Raw genomic sequence first — 25,119 nt, 5'->3', positions numbered from 1 at the left:
CTGTGATGTCCCCTGTTTATGCCCAAATATGGAGATCCCTGCTCTGAGTATCTGACTGTGATGTCACAGTGATGTGTCAGGGGAACCACGGTATCAGGCATTATCCCTACTCAGAGCCTGTGATGTCACAGTGTCAGGGGAAGAAGAAGAAGAATTTACCTACGTCCTCCCACAAGGGAAATTCAGTTTTCAGCTTAACCCAGCTGAACCCCCAGTGCTTCGCACAAGGCGCGCGGGGGGAGGGGAGCAGTGTGTCAGGCGTGACCAGGGACGGACTGGGACTAAAATTCAGCCCTGGTATCTTGGCCAGACCAGCCCCCACAACCAGCGCGCGCGCGCAGATACTCTACCGACTCGTCGGGGTCAAGGGCGGCACATATAAATACACAAGCTTTTAACAGACAACATAAATGACAACACAACTAAAAAATCCATAAATTGTACAAGTTAGCGTACACATCTCACCACCAACAAGCAGAGTATGAACATGATTAGTGCCAAAATGTGTCAGAACTTTGGCTAATTTTGACCATAGTTTTTACAGATATTTTTACAGATTATTATTATTATTATTTATTTCTTTGGGACACCAGCCCCCCCCCCCCCCCCCGGCTCCCTAGCCTACCGGCCCACCGGGCAAATGCCCTGTATGCCAGAAGGCCAGTCCCCCCCTGGCCGTGACGTACAGAAAGACAGACAGACAGACAGACAGACAGAGATATGTGGACAAGATGTGCCGGTTTCCATAGTTAACTGCGACCTATGGTCGCAATCAGTACATCCATATTTGGGCATATTGAGAGAAAGACACAGACAGAAACACAGAGATGTAGGCAGGCAGCACCCAGAACCGGACTAGTTGTGAGGATGTGGACTGACAACAGTTTGAGATGTCTCAAAACCCTGAGGCTTTTCCGCTCAACGGGGCTTAATTGGCTACAGGCTTCCTTTTCTTTAGGCCCCCATATAGACTGTTGGTCAGAGCATATGTGTGGTGTGTGTGTGTGTGTGTGTGTGTGTGTGCGTGCGTGTTTGTGAGTAACATGCTAGTCAGAGAGGGACCGTTCCGATCCCTGCTGTGTAAAATACTATTCTTGAATTGGCCCTGTGTGTGTGTGTGTGTGTGTGTGTGTGTGTGTGTGTGTGTGTGTGTGTGTGTGTGTGTGTGTGTGTGTGTGTGTGTGTGTGTGTGTGTGTGTGTGTGTGTGTGTGTGTGTGTGTGCGCGCGCGCGCGTGCCCACATTCTAAAGAAAGCAGCCGTTACCTTTAGAGAAAAGCCAACTGTTGCCAATTTAGTTTCCTCTATATCAAAGCCTTGGAAGTGCCTCTCACTCTGCACAGCCAGCCATGCAGCACAGGCCCAGGCCAAGCCAGCAGACAGAGAGAACAACAATAGCTCTATTGCTTTGCTCCACTAGGCCTGTGAGCAATCGCTTTGCGATGGTGATATCACTAACAAGCAGTCAGACACACACGCACGCGAGCGCGCGCACGCACACACACATTGCGACAGAGTAAACAAGCGCTCACCTGCCTGCGGACGGCTAATTAGACAGATGAGATCACTATAAGTTTTAGCAGTCACTGTCTGAATGGATTTGCAACACAGAGGGGAGCGCTCAGTCATGCTTGATGCTGGTGCATCATGTGTGGGGTAGTGTATTGTACATGCGGAAACACTCACACACACGTGAGCGAGAGTCGTTTTCCAATTTTCCGCACTTTTACTTATACTCCACTACATCTAAGGGACAAATATTGTACTTTACTAGCCTACAATTATTTGAAAAAAATGAGTTACTCGTTACTTTGTAGATTTTGATTATTATTACAAAACATACATACGTTGCAACGCATTGTGAGCTTGTAGATCTGCCATTTTCAGGAGATGTACTGTATACGTGTATATATATTTTTTCAAACTTGAAACAGGACATTCTGCGTGATGAGTACTTTCTACTTTTGGTAACTTACGTTCTACTTTTTGATACCAGTTTTGCATTTTTACTCAATTACATTTTGAATTCTGTGAGTATTCTATATTGCAGTATTGATCACTTAAGAAAACAATGTCAGTAGTTTTTCCACCTCTGACACACACACACACACACACACACACACACACACACACACACACACACACACACACACACACACACACACACGGACACACGCATGAGCACTCGCACACCTATAGAGTCACATATTCCCTGTGGAGTTTCCATGTCCGTTCCCTTCTGTAAACACTATATAAACCCTAAAGAAGCCTTGAAGTGAGGCAGGGGGGATTAAACACAAACACAGCCGAAGGAAACAGGGAGGGGTGGGAGCATGAGAAGAGCGACACACACACACACACACACACACACACACACACACACACACACACACGCGCGCGCGCGTGCATGCTTGTACTGCTACAGTATACTTCTGTGGACCTTTGACTGATTAACCCTGACATCAACCTACTACAGTATATTGTAACTCTAATTCTAATCCTAAACCCTAATCCTCGAACAGCGTGGTACAGTGGGGACTGGGGAGTGGCACCCAGTGCAGCAGGCTTGTCTGGGGATGTGGGGAATATCATGTATCACCTCTTTGTAATTGGCCTGATGGGGGAGAAGACGACAGCCTCCATGTGGCCTCCCCTGCAAGTAGCAAGAGAATCTTATGAAACAAATGTCGCCACCTAATCATCAAGGACGATGATACACGAAAGAAGAAGAATCGGCCTGCTTGTGAGTCTTTAAAAACACCATTGTCTCTTAAGTTCAAGTCCAAGGTTCTTTGTCGTTCTTTGTCCGTTCCTCGGACATTGTAGCTGTATAGTGACATTGATAAAAAAACACAATGGTGTGGTACTAAAAAAGAGCAAACATCTATACAGTAGATACAGTATGTACACAATAGCAGCCAGTTTATGGTAGCAGCAAATAAAGACGAAGTGACTCCACCACACCTAACCGCAAACATTTTGTCAGCTTGTCAAACGCTGTGAAAGTGGCATTGTCATCGTCTACAGTGTGTTTGAAGCTACCGGTGCGGCAGCCAGAGACCCGAGAAGTTCTGTTTGTGGCTGTTTTTAAAACAAAATGCATGGCAAGCATCTACTGTAAGTCGGTTGTGCAGTATATGAAGATTTATGTTTGCTTGGTGGTTAATAAACAGCGGTCGTCTTCCAGGGACCTGCAGAGAATGTTAGAGAGGCAGGGGCTGAAATGTCTAAAAGGGCCTTTTGGTGAAAATATCAAAGATATCAGACCACGGCACGCAACACGTTGTGAGCTTGAAGGTCTGCTATTTTCCATGCTTGATTTCTACACAGTTCTTGATTTCAACATAAGATGCTGCATTCAAGTTCAGGAGAGTTTGGACAAAGGTAATTCTCTTGAATGCTACCTTCAGGTATGGCATGAAAAGAGGACATTTGCATTTCTTTCACCATAGTGAAAACTGCATTCATGGTCTGGAGAAGGCACCGTTTACAAACGGGTAAAAGTGCAGGGTGCTCAAGCCCCCTTTGATGTCTATGTGTGCACGTGCCTGTCGTCTTCCAGCCGGAGAACTGTTGTGAGTGTCGTCCTTCCAGCCTCAGTCTAACCCTGTCACAGTGGTGCTGTTCACTGGGATAAGGCTGTCGATATGGGTGACCAGGGAGAACAGCTGGGCCTGTGGAGCGGTGGAGTGGTAATCACCTCCTCTCCGCTGGGACTGGAGGACCAGGCTTGGCCAGCCGCCCCCCCAGGAGCTGCTGGCATGTCGACGCGCCTCAAGAAACCGGCCATCTGGTGGTCTGTCAAATGTGGTTCCAAGAGGGTCGTCCTTCTCAGAAGCTGTTGGCCCTCCCTCTTTGCCCTGCAGCTCCAGGAGGCAAGCGGCCAGGCATGTGGATCCAGGCGGGCCTTTTGACCGGCGGGGACATCGTTGACCATGTGCAGTGAATCAGGGGACTGCCAAAGTTCACTGCTGAATGGGTCCGGGAACACTAGTCCAACTATCCCACCTGTCCACCTGTTATCTCCGGAGTTTAAGGAGAATTCAGCCCACTTCCTTTTGGTTTGTTTGGGGCTCAGGCCACTTTTCAAAGTGTGATGGACCAGATTCTATGGTGCTGCTTATCTTGATGGTGTTGTCATGTGATGGCTTGGAGCAGCACATGTAGTATGTACAGTAGCCACCATAGACATTATGTCCATGCCACATTGGGAAATGGATCATTCTGTCAATGTTGCCGCAATATTGGTAGTGGTAACTTGCCTTGAATCCACTGCAAGAGATAAGATGATTGAGATGTACTGTATGTCTGGAGACTCAACTTGTTTCTGTTTTATATTTAGGAGAGGATTCTGTAAAGCATTTTGACATTGAAAAAAAAAAGAAAAGAAAGGAAATCAGGTAGTGGAAACAAAACAAGACTGAGCTGAACTGACAAGACAAGAGCACGGCTCACTGGACATTGATGTTAAGGTTTAATGCTAGCGTGACAGGTTTGTTCTTGTGTTCTAATATTAATTCACTGTTCTAATATTAATATTTATGGAAGACTACTTACTGCATGTATCCAGTTTTTTAGTTTATATATTGTTTGCAGCTTAATTTTAATTTCTTATGGCTATGTTTCCCAGTATGTTCTACTGGGTTCAAATATAAATATCATATCTAGGCCAGGTGTATAGGCCACGCATTATTTGGGGCCCTGAATTTTTTTTCGGGACCAGAGTTTTTTGGGGACCAGACAAAGCCAGATGTTGGAGCTTAGCTCCTAAATAAAGGCCTCTCTCTATTCCAGCGTTGCAGCTGATGCAATCAAAGGCCTATTGAAGGAAATGCAGTATATACTGTATCTATGTAGCAAAAGGTTTGCAGAAGAACGGAGAGGGTTACGGTATACAGTATGTGGGGGAACTGACAGGTATATAAGTGGATAAGACAGACAGCGGCCATCACAGCCTGCCCCTGGCCCAAGTCCAAAAAGGAGAGAAGGTGCGTAGTTATTGGGGCTGGCAGGTTACAATAGGTGGTTCATTCCATCATTCGCCGCAGTGCTGCTGACAAGTCCTTTGACTGACCTGACCCGAGAGCACGCCTCAGATTCAGTCTGGTGGACGAAGCCCTACATTTTCTCGCCCTTTAATGTTGCAGACAGATGCCTCAGACTAGACTAGAGGGGCCGGGGGCTTCTTTATCCCAGGAGGAGGAGGGGTTAACCACCTGGTGCTGGTTAGTCACAAGCTGCGGGCAGGGGCGTCACAAGGGGGGGAGTGGGACTGAGTAGGGCCCAAGGTGGAGGGGCCTTAATTATTTTATACTTTAGCTATTGAATAATAGCAGATATACAAGCTCACAGTGCCGCGCTGCAAGCTATTTTTGAAAAGTCGTGAAAATGTGTGCAAATCTTTTAATACATTTATTTTTTTAAGCGAACATTTGTAACTCAAAATTTGCTTTTGGGGGGTCCTTGGAGCTAAATATTTTGAGATGGGTGTGTCACTCGGTGCTGCGCTGCGAGCTTGTATATCTGCTATTTTTCAATAGTTAAAGTATCCAGGGCCCAGAATTTGGTGCGACACCCCTGGGTATTATACCTCCAGGGGCACTCATTCACTCTCTGTTCGGACCATGCACCTCTCCGCCACGCGAAGAACACCAACGCACGGCTCACTCATTGATATGTCTCGCTTCACAGCCATTACGGTCAAGGTGATCCACAGGCCAGGGACACAGATGGTACTTTCTCTCTCTCTCGCCTGGCGGGCAGAAGGTGGGCGGAGGGCGGGGGGGATATCAGCCTTTTCTAATTGGCCTGATTGGCAGTGAGCCTTAAAAAGCCAGTGGAGACAGGCCCCATCGTCCCTTATGCCCTAAAGTATGTGTTTGAAGCTACGGGAGGCTGAAATGGAGTTGCTGTGTTTGCGTCTTTTTAAAACAATGCATGGCATCATTGAAGTAATTAATATTTCATTTCTCTTGTTCGTCTGGTAGTTAATGTTAAGTGTTGTCCTTGCAGTCTAACGAAAAGCCTTGAAAAGAGGACCAGCTAAAATGTTTCCACTTTGCATAATTTTCCCGTCCTTTGCTGTCCAAACGAGGACATTTGACTCTCACAAAGATAGCAGTACACATACACATGCTCTCATGCGCACGCACAAACGCGTGCGCACACTCTCACACACACACACACACACACACGAAAACAAGGTCCACTGTGTACTATGCTAGGTTGAAGTCCATTAAGGTTTCAGTTCAGCAACTTCTTCAACTTCAACATTTGCAAACAGAACTACCTTTTTTGCGATGCGTTTTTAACATGTACCTGTACGTTTGTTCCCATGGGTTTAAACATGTACATATGTCTGAAAAAGAAGACCCCGAGAACAACGCATAGAGCAGGGGTCTTCAACAGGGTGTCCTCAGAGTTACTACAGTGGGTCCCTAAAATCTTTGTGTGATAGAAGCTTTTTTTCTCCTTTTTTATATTAACCACTTGAACCCTAACATCCATTTTCTGAGAACTTTAGCCAAAAATAGCAGATCTACAAGCTCACAACGCCACGCACTGTGAGGCGTTGTGAGCTTGTAGATCGGCTATTTTTGGCAAAGAGGAGGGAAAAAAGAGCAGACTAAGTACAGAGTGATAGGTCAAGTTTATAAAGTATTGACGGTCCAAGTGGTTCAATATCTGAAAACACACATTGACATGAATCCAAAACACAGTGATGATTGTGCTGTCAAACGATGAAACTATATGGAATCTACTGTATGAAAAGGTTGTGGGCGTCCCTGCTTCATCAATCTCTCAACTAAGGGGTCCTTGGCCTTAAAACGTTGAAAACCCCTGGCACAGAGTCACAACTAGAGGGATGGATGGAGATAAAGGGATTGAAAGCAGAACGTCGAGATAAAACATAAGAGAGGTGGCAAATCCTGGCAATATAGAGATAAGACACACAGTACATTAATAATAGGAGATCACACAGAGACAGAAAGAAAGCCACAATGACCGAGAGAGAGAGATTAATCATTAGTGAGAGACAGTGAAATCCCTTACGGTTGCATTCCTACCCCGAGTTAAATGGACATTGAAGATGTGTCAGTTCTGTGGTCTCATTGCAGTACTTGTTAAAAGGTGAAAGAGGCAGCGTGTGGTTTTGTTAAATGACAGCACAGAGCGACAACGAGGCCTGCATTTGAAAGGTGCTCTACGCGTTGCTCCGTTCTCGCGGTCGGGCTGACAAAAGGCCAGACACCTGCTTACGTGCGCACAGACATGTAGTTAATCCATGTCACACGCACGCACGCACGCACGCATACACACACACACACACACACACACACACACAGAAACATTTACAAACACATTCACATTTGCGAGTGTACGCTTACAGTAAGTGCGCACACACGGACAGGTTTGTAATACTATACCTGAGGCCTGACAATGAATTCAGACTCAAATGGCAGCATAGGCAGCAATAATCCTCAGTGTTAGTTTAACACCGACTGCGACTCAGAGATTTTCCTGAGTGTAAACCGTAACCCTATCTGAGTCTTAACCCTAATGCTAAACACCCTAACCCTAAAACAGCCTCTTGAAAAGTGAGCACCAGCCAAATGTCCTCCTCACTTCCCACTATTTTATCTTGCTAACCCAAAGCCTAAAATAGCCCCGTGACCGACCGGCAACGTGTGCCAAATCCTCTGCCGTTTCCCAGTTTCATCCCAGTTTCATCAGTGCAAAACATGAGGAGGGGAGTAACAACGCACCCCTTCTCTTCACACAAACACACATGCACTGTGTACAGTAACACACACACACACACACACACACACACACACACACACACACACACACACACACACACACACACACACACACACACACACACACACACACACACACACACACACACACACTGACACACATCCCCTCTTGTTGCTCCCCACCCCACCCCGACACACAATGAGCATTGTGCCTCGGAGCGGCACACACACAGAGAGACCTTGGAGTTTGCCACGACGCCTTCATCCCCTACTTCCCAATTCATCAACATTTTCTGTTTATTCAAGGCGATGGAAGAATGGACTGCACTCACTCAGCGCTTCCATAATTAACCTTTCTTCGGGCCGGGCGGTTTGCGAAACAGCGTTGTCTGCCACTTCCTGAACTCTCTGCCATCGGGAGGCCATCTGACGGGGCCCCCGAGAGCAGGGGTGTCGCACCAAATTCGGGGCCCCCAGGAATGTTATTCATAGGGGGATGAGGGGGTTTAACCCATTTAGACTGGGAACGCAGTATTTTGTGCTTTAACTATTGAAAAATAGCAGATATACAAGCTCACACTGCAAGCTTGTAGATCTGCAATTTTTGAAAAATCTTGAACATTTGTGCAAGTCAAATCCTTCTAAGGTTTTTTGAGAAATCTATGTTTCTATGTCAGTGGTGCTCAATCTTTTTCATGTGAAGGACCCCCAAAATGATTTGTATTTGGCCATGGATCCCCATCTCAAAATATTTAGTTCCAGGGACCCCCCAGAAGCAAAATTTGAGTTAGGGTTAGGGTTAGGGTTAGCTTAAAAAAATGTTCGCTTAAAAAAAATACATATATTCAAAAATTTGCACACATTTTCACGACTTTTCAAAAATAGCAGATCTACAAGCTCGCAGCGCGGCACTCGGTGCCGCGCTGTGAGCTTGTACTTCTGCTATTTTTCAATAGCTAAAGCATAAAATAATTAAGGCCCCTCCACCTTGGCTTGGGCCCCAGTAAATCAGTTCCACTTTTACCCCCCCTTGTGACGCCCCTGGCCCCTGAGAGGAAGTGTCTGCCCTCCCCGTTGCCCTCCACCCCCCCCTCGGTCTGCTCTTTGCTCATGGTCACCACAGGGAAGTGGTCTTTCCTCCTGTGATGATGTCAGCCTTGACTCAGCCAACAGGATGCCCCCCATGCTAACTACTGACTAAAGTCTGTCAACTCTGGGCCGGTGGGCACTGATGTTCATACCATGAGCAAGAACAGAAGTGCTTTGGGGCATGTGGACGCATTAGAGGTTCCCTGTGGGTCACCCCTGGTCGCTATCAGTCACACTGCGTTGAGAATAATGGTGCTATATGGTGTGTTTTGCATTTATCATTTTAAAAATGATTTAAAGTACAACAATGATTTAAAGTAAACTACAAGCACACAACGCCTCGCACGTTATGTGCTTGTAGATCGGCTGTTTTCACTACTTTTGTGCAACGGCCTTGCATGATGTAGCAGGGCTTTACTTTACGAAAGAACGTACACATTTGAAACTTGGAGATACGAGGTTTCCACCCGACAACGACGATATGCAGGCTACCCACAGTACCTTTACTTTCAGACCTGCTATGTCTTGGGTAAAGCCAGGGGTTTCTTTGTGCCACATACCCCCACATTTATTTAGTCATTCATTACTGTAGGGCAGGCCATTTCCAATTATTCTGTCCCAGAGACCCTAAGTGAAATATGTTATGTTTTGGTTTAAATTAAACAAATTGAAGCACATTTGTTAGAACCGTGTCTAGTATAGTTTCAAGTGAACTGAATTACAGTATGTTGGAATTAAACTAACCCCTTATTTGGCTGCGTGCGGACCCCCTAAATGAGCCCTGGGGTTCCCTGGGCGGCACTCAGCTCCAGTATATAATACTGTATATATCTGCACTGCCATTTTGCACTACTCCCTTTGGATTTCATACCACAGAATTGCATTATTGCATCAGTGCTGCGGTCCCACATGCAATTTATATTGCCACATTTATTATTTAAAACCTATTATCTCAAAGCCATATCCACATCAACCCTGCAGTATTATGCTGTACATCAGTTGCCTGGGGTCCCTCAGGGGTCTTAACTTGGTTCCCCCTCCTTTCCCCCCCCCCCCCCTCCGATAACAGCCGATCTCCAAGCTTGCAACCCGTCGCAATGCGACGCCTTGTGAGCTTGTAAATCTGCTGTATTTTTGCCAAAATAATGTTCACCTACGAATACGATGACGTGCCACGGAAAGGGCTGCAAGGGTTCATGTGGTTAATATGCACATAAGTGATAAATCACGCTACTGTTGCCCTTTACAGCCTGCGGTGCAAAGGAAAAAAAAGTGCAGTTCCCCCCATTACAATAAACCTGACATGGTCATGCTGGGAGGCAGCGCCCCATCCATCCTGGACATTATGAACTATTTAACTCACCCTGACAGCCTCAGCACCTGCGGCTGGCTGGCTGGCTGGGCTGGCTGGCTGCTCTGGCTGGCAGCATGGCTACATGTTCCCCACCAGTATGCTGCTGCACTCAGCAACATGCTACTGTATACAAAAACTCCAATGCACCTGCTGCTTCACAGGGCGCGCACCAAACACACACGCACGCACGCACACGCACAGAAACACCCACCCACACCTGACATTCACATAGCTGGCAGGGAATATTGTTTCCTGGTTTCCGGTCAGCCATCTGGACTATAGTGTGTGTGTCAGAGTGCGTGTGTGTGTCAGAGAGTGTGTGTGTGTGTGTGTGTGTGTGTGTGTGCGTGTGTGTGTGTGTGTGTGTGTGTGTGTGTGTGTGTGTGTGTGTGTGTGTGTGTGTGTGTGTGTGTGTGTGTGTGTGTGTGTGTGTGTGTGTGTGTGTGTGTGTGTGTGTGTGTGTGTGTGTGTGTGTGTGTGTGTGTGGCTGTACACCTACCTCTTTGTCCAGACATGGGTCTCTCTCTCAGCAGCGCAACACAATGCTTCTCTCTATTCTTCCTCCAGCTCTATCTTTCCCCTCCTTTCAATGTCCCTTTCTCTCTCTTTCTCTCTCTCTCTGTCTCTCTCTCTCTCTGTGGTAACCCGGCTCTGAGCTCAGTGTAATGTTTCTCAGCACCTCCTCTCTCACATACAGTCTCTTTATTAGGAGAAGCTCAGTGTCCCTCCTCCTCCCACTCAGCTCCCACCCCTCCTCCGCCAGACGCCTTTCTTTAGCTATTTATTCTGTTTACCCCCCTCTCTCATTCTCTCTCTCTCTCCAGTCTCCTTATACACACCTCTCCCATTCTCTCTCGCTCGCTCACTCTCCCTCTCTCGATGTTCCAAGCCTCTCTCATTCTCTCTCTCTCTCTTCCCTGTTTCCCCACCTCTCTCATTCTCTCTCTCTCACTCATTCTCTCTCTCTCGCTGTTTCCCCACCTCTCTCATTCTCTCTCTCTCTCTACACCTCTCATTCTCTCTCTGACTGATCCCTGTTTCCTCACCTCTCTCATTCTCTTTCTCTCTCTCTCATTCTCTCTCTCTCTCTCTCTTCACCTCTCATTCTCTCTCCGTCGCTGTTCCTGCAAAGTAAACCTCTCTCATTCTCTCTCTTCCCTGTTTCCCCACCTCTCTCATTCTCTCTCTAGTCTCTACACCTCTCATTCTCTCTCTGACTGATCCCTGTTTCCCCACCTCTCTCATTCTCTTTCTCTCTCTCTTTCTCTCTCTCTCCCCGTTTCTCTACACCTCTCTCTCTTCTCTGTTTCCCCATATCTCTCATTCTCTTTCTCTCTCTCATTCTCTCTCTCCCTGTTTCCCCACACCTCTCATTCTCTCTTTCCCTGTTTCTCCACACCTCTCTCTCTCATCCTCTCTCTTCCCTGTTTCCCCACATCTCTAATTCTCTCTCTCTCTACACATCTCATTCTCTACTCTCGCTCTACGCTCTCTCATTCTCACTCCTGCTCGTTGCATTTCTCTCTCCGCTTCTCTCTCTCTCTCTCTCTCAAACACACACTTTCTGCATCTCTCTCGTACCTCTGTCCTGCCCGTCTCTTCCGCTGGGGTATCTGCTTTCTTTCTTCCCGATTTCTCTTAGCCCCCCACCCTTTTTTCCCCCTCTATTTTCTTCCCCCTCTCTCTCTCTCTCTCTCTCTCTCTCTCTCTCTCTCTCTCTCTCTCTCTCTCTCTCTCTCTCTCTGTATGTGTCACTTCTACAGCTCTCTGCGCCCGGCATCCCCCGCTTCGGAGGAAAAAAAAGAGAAAAGTGGGTCAGAGATGAAAGCATCTTCAGATCTGGCGTGAAGCTGAAGCTGAAGCGGGTGGGACGCGAGGCAGAAGGCAAGCGGAGGGTTTCAGCCCCTCGGCTACAAATCCGCTCTATCTCTCAATGACATGCATAGGAAGCCCCCCCCCCCCCACTAGCCTAGTACCCCCCCACCCCCTGATCCTTTTTTAATCTGTTCGTTTTTGTGACTTTCAGCTCTGTGACCCCATTTAACCCCCACCCCTATAAGCTCCCTCCGACCTGCACCCCCCGAGGTGACTGTTTGAGCAGATGTACTTCCTCGCTGTTCATTTAAAGGGCAGGATGAAAGGGCAGTGGTAGAGGAAGTAGATGTATCAATAACTCAATATAGAAACACTCGATACAAGTCAAATTCCCGCTTTCAAAATGTACTTGAGTGAAAAAGCAAAAGTATTGGCATCAAAATATACTTATAGGAAAGGTAAAAGTACTCATTATGAAGAATCCAGCAGATCAAGCGATGCGTTGTGAACTTGTAGTATAGGTCTGAACTCTGAAGTGGTTTCGTGTTAATTGCCAAAATCTACAAAGTAACTGTAAATACTGCAACTACTGTAAGTTTTCAAATAATCATGGAGTAAAAGTAGCCTACATTATTTGCCTTTGAGATGTAGTGGAGAGAGAAGTAAAATTACTGACTGAATTGTAAATACTCCAGTAAAGTAACATTACTTATTTCTATCGATGACTCACCCCATGGAGAATTCATGGGTTTTGTCGCATTCCTAAGCCAATAAATTGTTGACCGACAGCAGTTCTCTATGGAGACACAAAGGAGGCTCTTTGAACTGCTGTCTGTGAATTATCTGTTGGGTGAACTATCCCTTCTGTCTCTTTGAATTAAGTACAAATGGACCCCAATGTAAACACGCCATTGTGCTTTCTTGGGTTTAAATCCTGTTAGTAGACCTTTGTATCTGAACTGTACTGTCCTGCAGGCACGTGCACACATACTGTAGACATCAAAGGGGGCAAAGTGCCCTCTCCAGACCATGAATGCAGTCTGAAATAAATGAAAATGCCCACTTTCCATTTCATTCCTGAAGGTAGCATTCAAGAGAATTGCCTTGTTCAAACTCCTGAACTTGAATGCAGCATCTTATGTTGCAAGCGCCGAAAATAGCCGACCTCCAAGCTCACAACGCGTCGTAGCTTGGAGGTTATTTTCAATATATTTTCACCAAAAGGCCCTTTCAGAGTTTCAGTCCCTTTCAAAGAAGTTTCAGCCCCAGCCTCTCTAACATTCTCTGCACGTCCCTGCTGTCCTGTGCTTTCCTTTGCGAACTGCTGATAAAGTAATCAATCAATCAATCAATCAATCAATACTTGAGTAAATGTACATAGTTACTTTCCACCACTGATGATGAAAGGGAAACCCGGAGTACAGGACCATGGCCATTGTTATCTAGCAGTGTGAACACACACTGTGTGTGGAATGTACATAAAGTGTTTGTATCCCATGCTCCAACCCAAGGCTGAAAGACAAGCGATATCTTGTGTTGTTTTACTCCCACAGCAAGGGAGTCAATCGAATACCAGCGTAGACCAACCCTTCAGAGTCAGGCGACAGCTATAAACATGCCCACTGTCCAGCTTTGGCTGCCTTTGTTACTATTACAGTTATATTAGTGTGGTTGTCCAACAGGGCAAAACACTATAGTAATATTACTAGTGCGGCTTTATTTCTAGATAAACTCTTAGCCAATGAGGAAGTAGCATTCTCGGTGATGTCACCTCTATAGAGTAACCCTATTGAACTCAATGGAGGAGTGAGCAAGCTTGAGGATTGGTCAAGCTTCACATGACATTTTTCCTATCCAGACTACAATATAAGTATAGGCAATGACACTCGCAATTTCCCAGAATTGCATCTTTCTAGTTACTTATTCAGGCCGCTATGCAGCCCTCACATCTAGAGTTCAGGCCACGCTAGACGGCCCTCACACCTACGTTGCACTGCCTATCCGACCGATATGCCCATATATGGAGATCTCTGTACAGTATGTGTCAGTCCTTGTGGGTTATGCCCCCCTTTGTGCCCATATATAGAGCTGACTGATTTGTTTGTGCCTGATGCCATGATGACACATTGAGGATATATTTGGGCCTAGCTGCATCGTGAACTCCTTATATGGACATCTTAACAGAATGGGTTTGCCGCTCTGATGTCACACACTGGCTTCACTGTGATGTCACACTAACAGAATCCCTTTTATGCCCATATATGGAGTTCCCTGATGTCATCAATATTAAGCCCATATCTAACAGGACTTCATATGGGAATGCCCATATATGGAGGCCACATCGGCCACATACCACACTAACTGCTGTTTCTACAGACAGGGATCTCCATTTATGGGCATAAAAGGGTATGATGTCAGATGTCATAGACATCATAGGACTTTCATATTACGAATAACTGAGTAAGCATGTTTGGGCTCTCACAGCATACCTCCATATACAGTACATGGATCTCCATATATGGGTACCAGGGGTCTCCATATATGGGTAACTGGTCCAATATACATCACTGGCCAGATGGCCAAGAATGGGACCGAGGTGACGAGGTCGCATGTCGCCTTTTGAACAAGTAATTTGAGGCATTTGAACAAGTAACCAACATGTGTTGCGTACATCTTCACAGTGGTGTAAAGTAACTAAGTACTTTTACTTAAGTACTGAACTTAACTCATTTAGTGCCACCCCTTTCACCACTAGAGGGCGCCCAGTGGCCAGAGAAAATCCCATAGAGATATGCTGGTATATGCAGAAGCCCTGCAGCCATGACTTGCCTGAACACTTTCCTTTGTGCATGACTGCATGTACAGGAAGAGGATGAAGTTAGCTTGAAGTTAGCTATTGGCTACCAAGCATTTTAGAAGCCTTATTTTCGTCAACTTAGCCATGATTAAACCTTGCACACCTCATGCATGGGAAAAAAACAGAGAAGAATGAGCTCTGAAAAATCGGCACCCTGTGATACGATCATATATCCCGAACTAATTCGGGATAGGCACTCAATGAGTTAAGTACAGTTTGAGGTAGGCCTATTTGTACTTTACTTGAGTACTCCACTACATCTCAGAGGCAAACATTGTATTTTTACTCCACTATATTTATTTGAAAACTTTAGTTACTAGTTACTTTGCAGATATAAACTATAATATTATAAAACATACATTAATCCACTTTAGCCCTATTTTATTCCTTGGCTATTTGAAAATAGCCGATCTACAAGCTCACAACGTGTCGCGATGCGACGTGTTGTGAGCTTGTAGATCTGCTATTTTCAAACATTTTGTACTTTTACTTTAGGTACTTTAAGTGCATTTTGATGCCAATACTTTCGTAATTTTACTCAAGTACATTTTGAATTCCAGACTTATGCTTGTAATGGAGTATTTCTATATTGCAGTATTGATACTTTTACTTAAAATCCGAGTACTTTTTCCACCACTGCATCTACATAGTATAACTACCATCTATTGGGACAGAAAAAGTAGTGTGAAGAAAATCTAATTCTGGGTGTAATAATGGGTGAAGTGGAGTCTGCAGAGGTGAGTTTTCAGACTGCAAGGAGAGATCATCGTGCACACTGTGTTTGTGGTGCTGGGACTAAATCCCAGTTTCAAAAAAACTGCAAACATCAGGACATGACCTGATGAAGGTCCTTGACCGAAACATTGATAAATGAAACGGAGAAATGTGTGTGCGGGAGTAGGCAGTTTTTGTTTTAGACAAAAGGCAGAAAATGTGAAGTGAGTCTGCAGTAGGCCAGTAGCTTTTCATCAAAAGGGTGACATTTTTACAGCGATCGCTCGTATTTTGCGTAAACTGGCGACTCTATCTTTTTCTTTTCCCTTTACGGGAGAAATAGACAGTCAGCTTCACTTAATGTGTCCATGAATGAATGGACTGAGAGGGGGAGAGCTCACTCCAGAGGGAGAAAAGTCTAGGACACTTGGAGCGTGGATGGCTACCTACTAGTGTATTTTTGTTTTTCTGTTATTGTTGGGAAAGCTTTCGCTGAAAATATCTTTCCACACAATATGGATGCTGGGGTTTGAGTTGTTAATTGTGCACTTCATTGCATAATAAGTCATCCCGAGTGTTTTGAATTGGATTAGGGTAGCAACGGGAAGAGAGCGTTGAAGGGAGGAGACGTGAACATGTACATGTAGGGAGGTTGAAGACCCAGTGTGCCATGACATTCTGGATCAGTTGCATGGGTTTGATAGAGCTGGGCAGCAGACCAGCAAGGAGGGAGTTGCAGTAGTCAGGCCTTATGGAGATGACTTGGGGATAATGGGCTGGGGAAGGCTGCTTAGTGAGGAAAGGGTCTGATCCTCTGGATCTTGTACAGTGCAAAACTACAGGACCGGGTGAACTGGGTTCTTGTTTGTTTGAACAAGAGCCACCAGGGCATTGTGGATGGAAAAGATTTTGAAGGGAGAAAGACTTCCCAGGCTCCTAGGAGGCTCCGTTTTTGTCTGCATTGAGCTTGAGGTGGTGGGAAGACATTGTGAGAAGTCAGCCATACTGTATATGCAAAACAAAATAGCCTATAGTAGCCCACATACCAACATCAACTATTGTATATCTTAGAGGGACTTTACCCACTATAGCATGACTCCAGTTGTAAAAAGCCCTTGTATGGATGTACTACAGTGGTCATCTATAACCTTATCTTTATATTATCATATTTTAGATATGTATTATATCTATCCTTGTATAGATTATTGAGCAATGTGTGACTGGCACGCGATAACTTTCTCATAATCTGTAACCCCAATGAGAGTGTGTAGACATGATGTGACTGCAAGAGATATTGTGAAACTTGCTTTGCCTCAGCGACATTTCTTGTCGATGTACTATTCACTCTCTCTATATGTATTATATAATGTCACTGTCGGGCAGAAACCTTGTATCTCCAAGTTTCAAATTTGTATGTTTTTTTAACGCCCTGCTTCATCATACAAGACTGTCGCACAAAACTAGTGAAAATAGCAGATCTACAAGCACACAGCGCCTCGCGATGTGAGGTATTGTGTGCCTGTAGATCGGCTATTTTCACTATTAAACATTTTTAAAATGACAAATACGAAAGGAACGGTTTTGGACATACAAGGTTTCCCCCCGACAACGACGATAAGTGGGATCTGAGTTAGACGGTTCGTCTGTTTGCCAGGAATTCATAAGTGATCGAAACTCATTAGCATTCCTTTATGATCGAAACTCATTAGCATATGAACCTGCGGGAACCGGTGATCTATAAATACTGTGAGAATTCTGGGATTAAACGGAGAGGAGTGAGACTTGTACTTTAATGTCTGGTGTCAGCCCGTTCTCTCCTGTGCACCATCTGCTGCTGCCTAAATTAGAGGCATCGCCTGTCATAAAGCCCGATTCATGCTTTGTCGCGCGACGGAAGCATAAATTAAAGGCCGTCACACACTAAAAGTGTCACTGACACGTGTCGAAATTTAAAAAAGTTACCTTTCTGCATCGCTCCAACTCATTTCACATGGTCTGTGCCACGTGTTCATGTTCCAAAATAGAACAGATGCTCTGGGGGTTGCATCAACAGGTTGTGACGCGTTCAACTGCTGCCTCCAGCATGGCTGCAGGGCAGGCAGTGTAAACAACTGTATTTTGATTTTGCATGTGTCTGACGCTTGCAGTCTGTCGCGGCCCTTAGGCTGTGCACACATCATATCAGACTGAGGGAAATATCAGCAGACAGACATCATGAATTCACAACATAATCTTCATCAGTGTTGCCATCATGTCTGATATCAAGCGACTTTGAGTCGCTTGAGTTTTTCTGTATAGTCACTTGTAAATATGGGTAGTTGCAGGACGTTTTTGTGTTTTGCTGGCTTGTTACTTGCGCCTATATAAAATATGAGGCGCAAGTACTGCGTTCAGTTGAAGGTTTTTGTCTGTGGCACATATTGGAACACTGAAGTATATTATATATAATACTTAAATATAATATATATATATATATTATATATATAATATATAATATATAATATATAATATATATAATACGTAAAACTTGGACATTGAGGTGTATATATATATAGGAGTTCAGTTGAAGGTTTTTGTCTGTGGCACATATTGGAACACTGAAGTATATTATATATAATACTTAAATATAATATATATATATATATTATATATATAATATATAATATATATAATACGTAAAACTTGGACATTGAGGTATATATATATATAGAATATACTATATATATATATATATATATATATATATATATATATATATATATATATATATATAGGAGATATATATATAGGATATATATATATATATATATATATATATATATATATATATATATATATATATATATATATATATATATATATATATAGGATATATATATAGGATATATATATATATATATATATATATATATATATATATATATATATATATATATATATATATATATATATATATACAGTATACAGTACAATATCCTCTCCGGGTATATCTATATAAACCTGGAGAGGATATATATCTGGAGACTACCTCTCCGGGTATATATATCCATATATACCTGGAGAGGATATATTCCTGGAGACTACCTCTCCAAGTATATATAAATATATATATATATATATATATATACCTGGAGAGGATATATATCTGGAGACTACCTCTCCAAGTATATATATCCATATATACCTGGAGAGGATATATACCTGGAGACTACCTCTCCAGGTATATATATATATATATATATATATATATATATATATATATATACCTGGAGAGGATATATACCTGGAGACTATATATATATTTATATATACCTGGAGAGGATATATATCTGGAGAGAATATATACCTTCTCCATGTATAGAGGATATATATCAGAAGACTATCTCTCCGGGTATATCTATATATACCTGGAGAGGATATATACCTGGAGACTACCTCTCCAGGTATATATATCTATCTATATATATATATATATATATATATATATATATATATATATATATATATATATATATATAATCTATATATATATATATATATATATATATATATATATATATATATATATATATATATATATATATATATATATATATATACCGGAGAGGATATATATCAGAAGACTATCTCTCTGGGTATATCTATATATATACCTGGAGAGGATATATACCTGGAGACTACCTCTCCAGGTATATAGTTAGTTAGTTAGTTTCATTTATTTCACACAATGACACAAAGCATCTTATATATATATATATATATACCTGGAGAGGATATATATCTGGAGACTATCTCTCCGGGTATATCCATATATACCTGGAGAGGATATATATCTGGAGACAATCTCTCCGGGTATATATATCCATATATACCTGGAGAGGATATATATCTGGAGACTATCTCTCCGGGTATATATATATCCATATATACCTGGAGAGGATATATTCCTGGAGACTACCTTGATAAAAGGCGCAAGTTTGCTCCTCGTTAGAGGTGCAGTCTTGTTTTCTATGTTGTTTAAACCAATGAATCTCAATGATACCCCAAATTAATACATATTAACCTTCCGACCCCCCCCCCCCCCAGTCGCTTCTTCTGGGGATGTTTTCATAGACCTGGTTGCTTATTTCTCTCGCAAAATCTGGCAACAGTGATCTTTATGCATGGAAAGTAATGATGACAAACCTGTTTTTAGCGTGTAAAGTTGTACTTCTCACTTTTAGGCAAGAGGTACAAGAAAAGCCCGGTGTAGTTTGGAGGTCAATCATCTAGAGTTGAGAAGGAAGGAGGTTCTGCCACCACCAGCATCTAGACTCCGGCGAGTCTAGACGCTGCTGTTAATACTGTAGGTCTACCTTTTAAAAATCTAATCTTATCCACCTGTTTCCGCGAGAATTTACTGTAGAATTATGGGTCCCACCCTTTTTTACAGTACACTAATAAGACAAAATAAGACATAATAAAGCCATAATTAAGAAATAATGTGTTGGTAATTAGAACTTATAATGTTTTATTAGACAAGAACAAAGACAGAATAAGACAGAATATAGCCACAATAAGGATGATGTTTTATTACCCCTTGAATGAAACGTAACATATCAGGGTCCCAACAAACTCTAATAAGTCCTATAAGACCAATCAGGGTCCTAACAAAGTCTACTTATTTAACATTAGGCTTCATTAGAAAATAATGTGCTCTAATTACAAACAAATTAGCACTCATTATCACAGAATTGTACTGTAAAAACTAATCAACGACAAGGTAATTAGAACTTATCATTTTTATTAGACAGAAACAAAGACAGAATAAAGCCATAATAAGGATGGTGTTATTAACCCTTGAATGAAACGTAACAAATCAGGGTCATAACAAACTCTTCTTATTTAACATTAGGCTTCATTACAAAATAATGTGCTCTAATTACAAACAAATTAGCACTCATTATCACAGAATTGTACTGTAAAAACTAATCAACGACAAGGTAATTAGAATTTATTAGACAGAAACAAGACAGAATAAGGATGATGTTATTACCACTCAAATGAAACGTAATAAATCAAGGTCCTAACAAACTCTTCTTATTTAACATTAGGCTTCATTACAAAATAATGTGCTCTAATTACAAACAAATTAGCACTCATTATCACAGAATTGTACTGTAAAAACTAATCAACAACAAGGTAATTAGAATTTATTAGACAGAAACAAGACAGAATAAGACAGAATAAGGATGATGTTATTATATGAACAATGGCCGAACTCTCCACCAGGGGGAGCTCCTGAGCACATTTTTTCCCTGCCTGCTGCAGAAGAAGAGAGGAGGAAGCCAGCAGCAGAGCAGATAGCTCCATATGTTTTTCTAAGAGAGTGTTTTGACACATGTTCCAAAGCTTTAAAAGCTGATTTTGAGGCAACTAAATGTGATTAACCTTACAGACATCGAGTAAATGATTTTCTATGTTACTGTATGCTGCCAGATGACCTGAGAGTACCGTTTCCTTTTCTTTTGATGAAGAATCTCTGGTGAGTGTGTCTTTCTTAACAAGGGTGCTAAGCTAACTGTTAGTATGCAGCTTCATGCTAACAGTTAGCTTAGCACCCTTGTTAAGAAAGGCACACAAAAGACAATTACACTCACCAGAGATTCTTCATCAAAAGAAAAGGAAACGGTATACTCTCAGGTCATCTGGCAGCATACAGTAACATAGAAAATCATTTACTCGATGTCTGTAAGGTTAATCACATTTAGTTGCCTCAGAATCAGCTTTTAAAGCTTTGGAACATGTGTCAAAACACTCTCTTAGAAAAACATATGGAGCTATCTGCTCTGCTGCTGGCTTCCTCCTCTCTTCTTCTGCAGCAGGCAGGGAAAAAATGTGCTCAGGAGCTCCCCCTGGTGGAGAGTTCGGCCATTGTTCATATAATAACATCATCCTTATTCTGTCTTATTCTGTCTTGTTTCTGTCTAATAAATTCTAATTACCTTGTCGTTGATTAGTTTTTACAGTACAATTCTGTGATAATGAGTGCTAATTTGTTTGTAATTAGAGCACATTATTTTGTAATGAAGCCTAATGTTAAATAAGAAGAGTTTGTTAGGACCTTGATTTATTACGTTTCATTTGAGTGGTAATAACATCATCCTTATTCTGTCTTATTCTGTCTAATAAATTCTAATTACCTTGTCGTTGATTAGTTTTTACAGTACAATTCTGTGATAATGAGTGCTAATTTGTTTGTAATTAGAGCACGTTATTTTGTAATGAAGCCTAATGTTAAATAAGTAGACTTTGTTAAGACCCTGATTGGTCTTATAGGACTTATTAGAGTTTGTTATGACCCTGATTTGTTACGTTTCATTCAAGGGTTAATAACACCATCCTTATTATGGCTTTATTCTGTCTTTGTTTCTGTCTAATAAAAATGATAAGTTCTAATTACCTTGTCGTTGATTAGTTTTTACAGTACAATTCTGTGATAATGAGTGCTAATTTGTTTGTAATTAGAGCACATTATTTTCTAATGAAGCCTAATGTTAAATAAGTAGACTTTGTTAAGACCCTGATTGGTCTTATAGGACTTATTAGAGTTTGTTGGGACCCTGATATGTTACGTTTCATTCAAGGGGTAATAAAACATCATCCTTATTGTGGCTTTATTCTGTCTTATTCTGTCTTTGTTCTTGTCTAATAAAACATTATAAGTTCTAATTACCAACACATTATTTCTTAATTATGGCTTTATTATGTCTTATTTTGTCTTCTTAGTGTACTGTAAAAAAAGGTGGGACCGAATTATGTGTGGGACACTTCCGGAGAACAGCAGACATACAAGCTCATGTCGCGTCGCAGATGCCGTTGTGAGCTTGTAGATCACTCTCGGCTGCGATGCCGGAACTGCCGAACACTATGGGACGTTGGAAACTTGTGGATACGTTAAATGTTTACAGAGTCTAATCACCAAAATGTTTTATCTTTTATTCGAAAACACTGCAACAACTTGATCTCTCCTTTATTCAAGCAATTCCTTTACTACAACCAAGACAATGCGTATGATTGTATCACTGGTAAGTCGCATTTCAGCCATGCTGCTCTAACAAACAGATGAGACAAAGGCACGCACAAGCACACGCACATGCACACACCATAACCATTGTATTGGCTAAATAAGTTACTCTAGTCTCGACATCAACCATTGATCACCCCAACAACCATTGATGCTTACAGTCATCAATCCTCAATGAAATTAGTAGACATTGTATCTGAACTGTAGGCCAATTAAGCAGTCAATCAATCAATTTGGTCTATTAGGCAGATATGCCCCTCTGAGGGCTGCTGGGGAAACTGGACGAGAGGGGCATTTCTGCCTAACAGACCCGACAGACAGTAATTTGGGACTGTTTGGGACCAATACGAAACACAGCCTAGATGTTATTTAGTCCGGAGTTGTCCTTTAATTACAATTTTGAGGTACTTTTACTTCACTGGAGTATTTCCAATTATCCTTACTTTTTACTCCACTAAATCTCAGACGCAAATAAAACCTTTTCCTCCACTTTAGTTATTTTCACAACTTTGCTGTAGTTGTACGAGTTATTTTACTTTTGGTACATTAAGTATATTTTTTATGTCAATACTTTATTACTTTTACTCAAGTAAATGTTGAATACCGGACTTTTACTTGTAACAGTATTTCTTCATTATGGTATTAATACTTTTACTTAATTAAAACATGTGAGTACTTCTTCGACCACCGCAGAGAAACCAGACTATCAGAGAATGAAATATTCCGCAATAACACAATAGGCTCCGGTGACACCCACCAACCCAAGAATTCCTTCCCTTGTAAAGTGTTGACATAAGCCTAGCCTCACATCTCACACAGTCAGAGACCCTGACATCTGCGATGATGATGAACAAGTCACCATCACTTCGTTACTCACTTCATCTCCATGTCTGTTTGAACTTGTTTCATTGCAAAAATCAAACACGCAGACACAGTTCTGTGCACAGAATAGCACAAATCAGTGCGGTGGAGCAGAAACCTTGTATCTCTATATTTGATCTTTTTATGTTTTTTTCTTTTTCTTTTTTTTTGTAAATGAATGCCCAACTTCTTCATTCTACAGTGTCAGACAATACTGTGACACGTTGTAAGATTGTAGATCGGCTATTTCGGCTATTTATTAGTGGCCAAGGCCACAAAGTGGCAAAAGGCCACTCATTGATATTGGACTTCATCATTATTCTTCCGCCACTTTTTCTCTAGCGGCTAGACCGTGCAGTCGCTTTTTACGAAACTCGGCAGTATGGCAGAGGACTATGCCAAACGGCTAAAACGCGAAGCTCGCAAAAATCGGCCAAAGGGTGGCGCTGTAGGAAGCCTTTGAAAAATGCCAACTTTGAACAGGTAAAGCTCATGCTCCGTTTCAGGTACAGCCATGAAACCTGTATACACTTATGCGTCTCCTCACGCCGAACAACTTTTATACTCTGACTTTTGACCTCTGACCTTTACTTCTCCCACCATTTTGAATTATATGAAAAACAGTCAAAATCTATCTCCTCCTGGGATTTTCGCGTCACGTGCGCGAAACCTTTTTTACATGAACTTTGGACCAATACGGTCAGATATGTCTCGGTGGATTTTTTTTAAAGTGAAACATTATTTTTAATAATTCACTGAATATTGCAGTTTCATGCAAATTATTCTTCTGCCTCTAAATCATACATGCAAAGTGACACGTTCATGGCATTTGGCAAATATGTAGAGGGTTAGTCCAAATATCACTGAAAGCAATCTTACTCCAATTGGCCAAAGGGGGGTGCTATACGAAGCGTTCGAAAACTCAAAGGGGCATAAGTCATGCCTCGTTTCGTTTGAAGACATGCAACTTGCTGACACGCGTGCCTTGACTCAAGCGGAAGACATCTGTGTCTTTGTTAAGTAAGCTCCGCCCTTCGATTTTCCGCCATTTTGAGCAGTTTGTAAAACGCTTAAACCCGCTTTTATTCCGGAATTTTCGCGTCACGTGCACAGAACTTTTTTTACATGTACTTTGGACCAATATCTAAAGATCTGTCAGATCAGATTTTTTTTTTATTGAAACATGCTTTTTTAATAATTCAATGAATATTGCAGTTTTATGCAAATTATTCTTCTGCTTCTAAAACAAACATTTAAAGTAATATTTTCTCACTGTGCAGAGCTGTGCATAGTTCACATGGTAAGGCCTTTGTCTATCATTCCAGAGGTCCCCTGTGCCTTACCTCATGCATTTAAAATGCATTTCACAAAATGTTGCTGTGAAAACCCTGGTATTGCAACCAAACATGGCAACCCAACCAAACATGGCAACCTTGTTAAGCAAGAGTATAAATAGTGGTTGAGTTGATGCCACTCCGCCCCCTCTCATTTTGTTTGGAAGCCGCATGGTGCTACTGATTGCTGCCTTCACTGCAACATTATGTGCCTATCTACTCAGCGGTGAGTTAACAGTGCTATCGTTTGTTGTCAATGGCTTGGTTG

At 42.3% G+C, this 25,119-nt stretch overlaps 1 protein-coding gene across 2 annotated transcripts in view; it reads right to left on the bottom strand.

Moving 5' to 3' along the window:
• entpd1 (ectonucleoside triphosphate diphosphohydrolase 1) overlaps positions 1-10,865 on the bottom strand; it is a 57,169-nt gene extending 46,304 nt beyond the window's left edge. Inside the window, exon 1 of one of the 2 annotated variants that reach the window (XM_080747134.1) lies at positions 10,704-10,865. In XM_080747134.1, coding sequence (XP_080603260.1) covers positions 10,704-10,719 — 16 coding nt within the window. In that variant the 5' untranslated portion in view covers positions 10,720-10,865. Of the gene's footprint in view, positions 1-7,425; positions 7,483-10,703 lie in introns of those variants that run through there. The other variant, XM_080747136.1, reaches the window with a different exon arrangement.
• Positions 10,866-25,119: the final 14,254 nt, after the last annotated feature.

This window comes from Nannobrachium achirus, assembly GCF_963921795.1.
Source record: "Nannobrachium achirus genome assembly, chromosome: 18".
Lineage (NCBI taxonomy): Eukaryota > Metazoa > Chordata > Actinopteri > Myctophiformes > Myctophidae > Nannobrachium > Nannobrachium achirus.
This window is presented reverse-complemented; position numbering and strand designations above follow the sequence as displayed.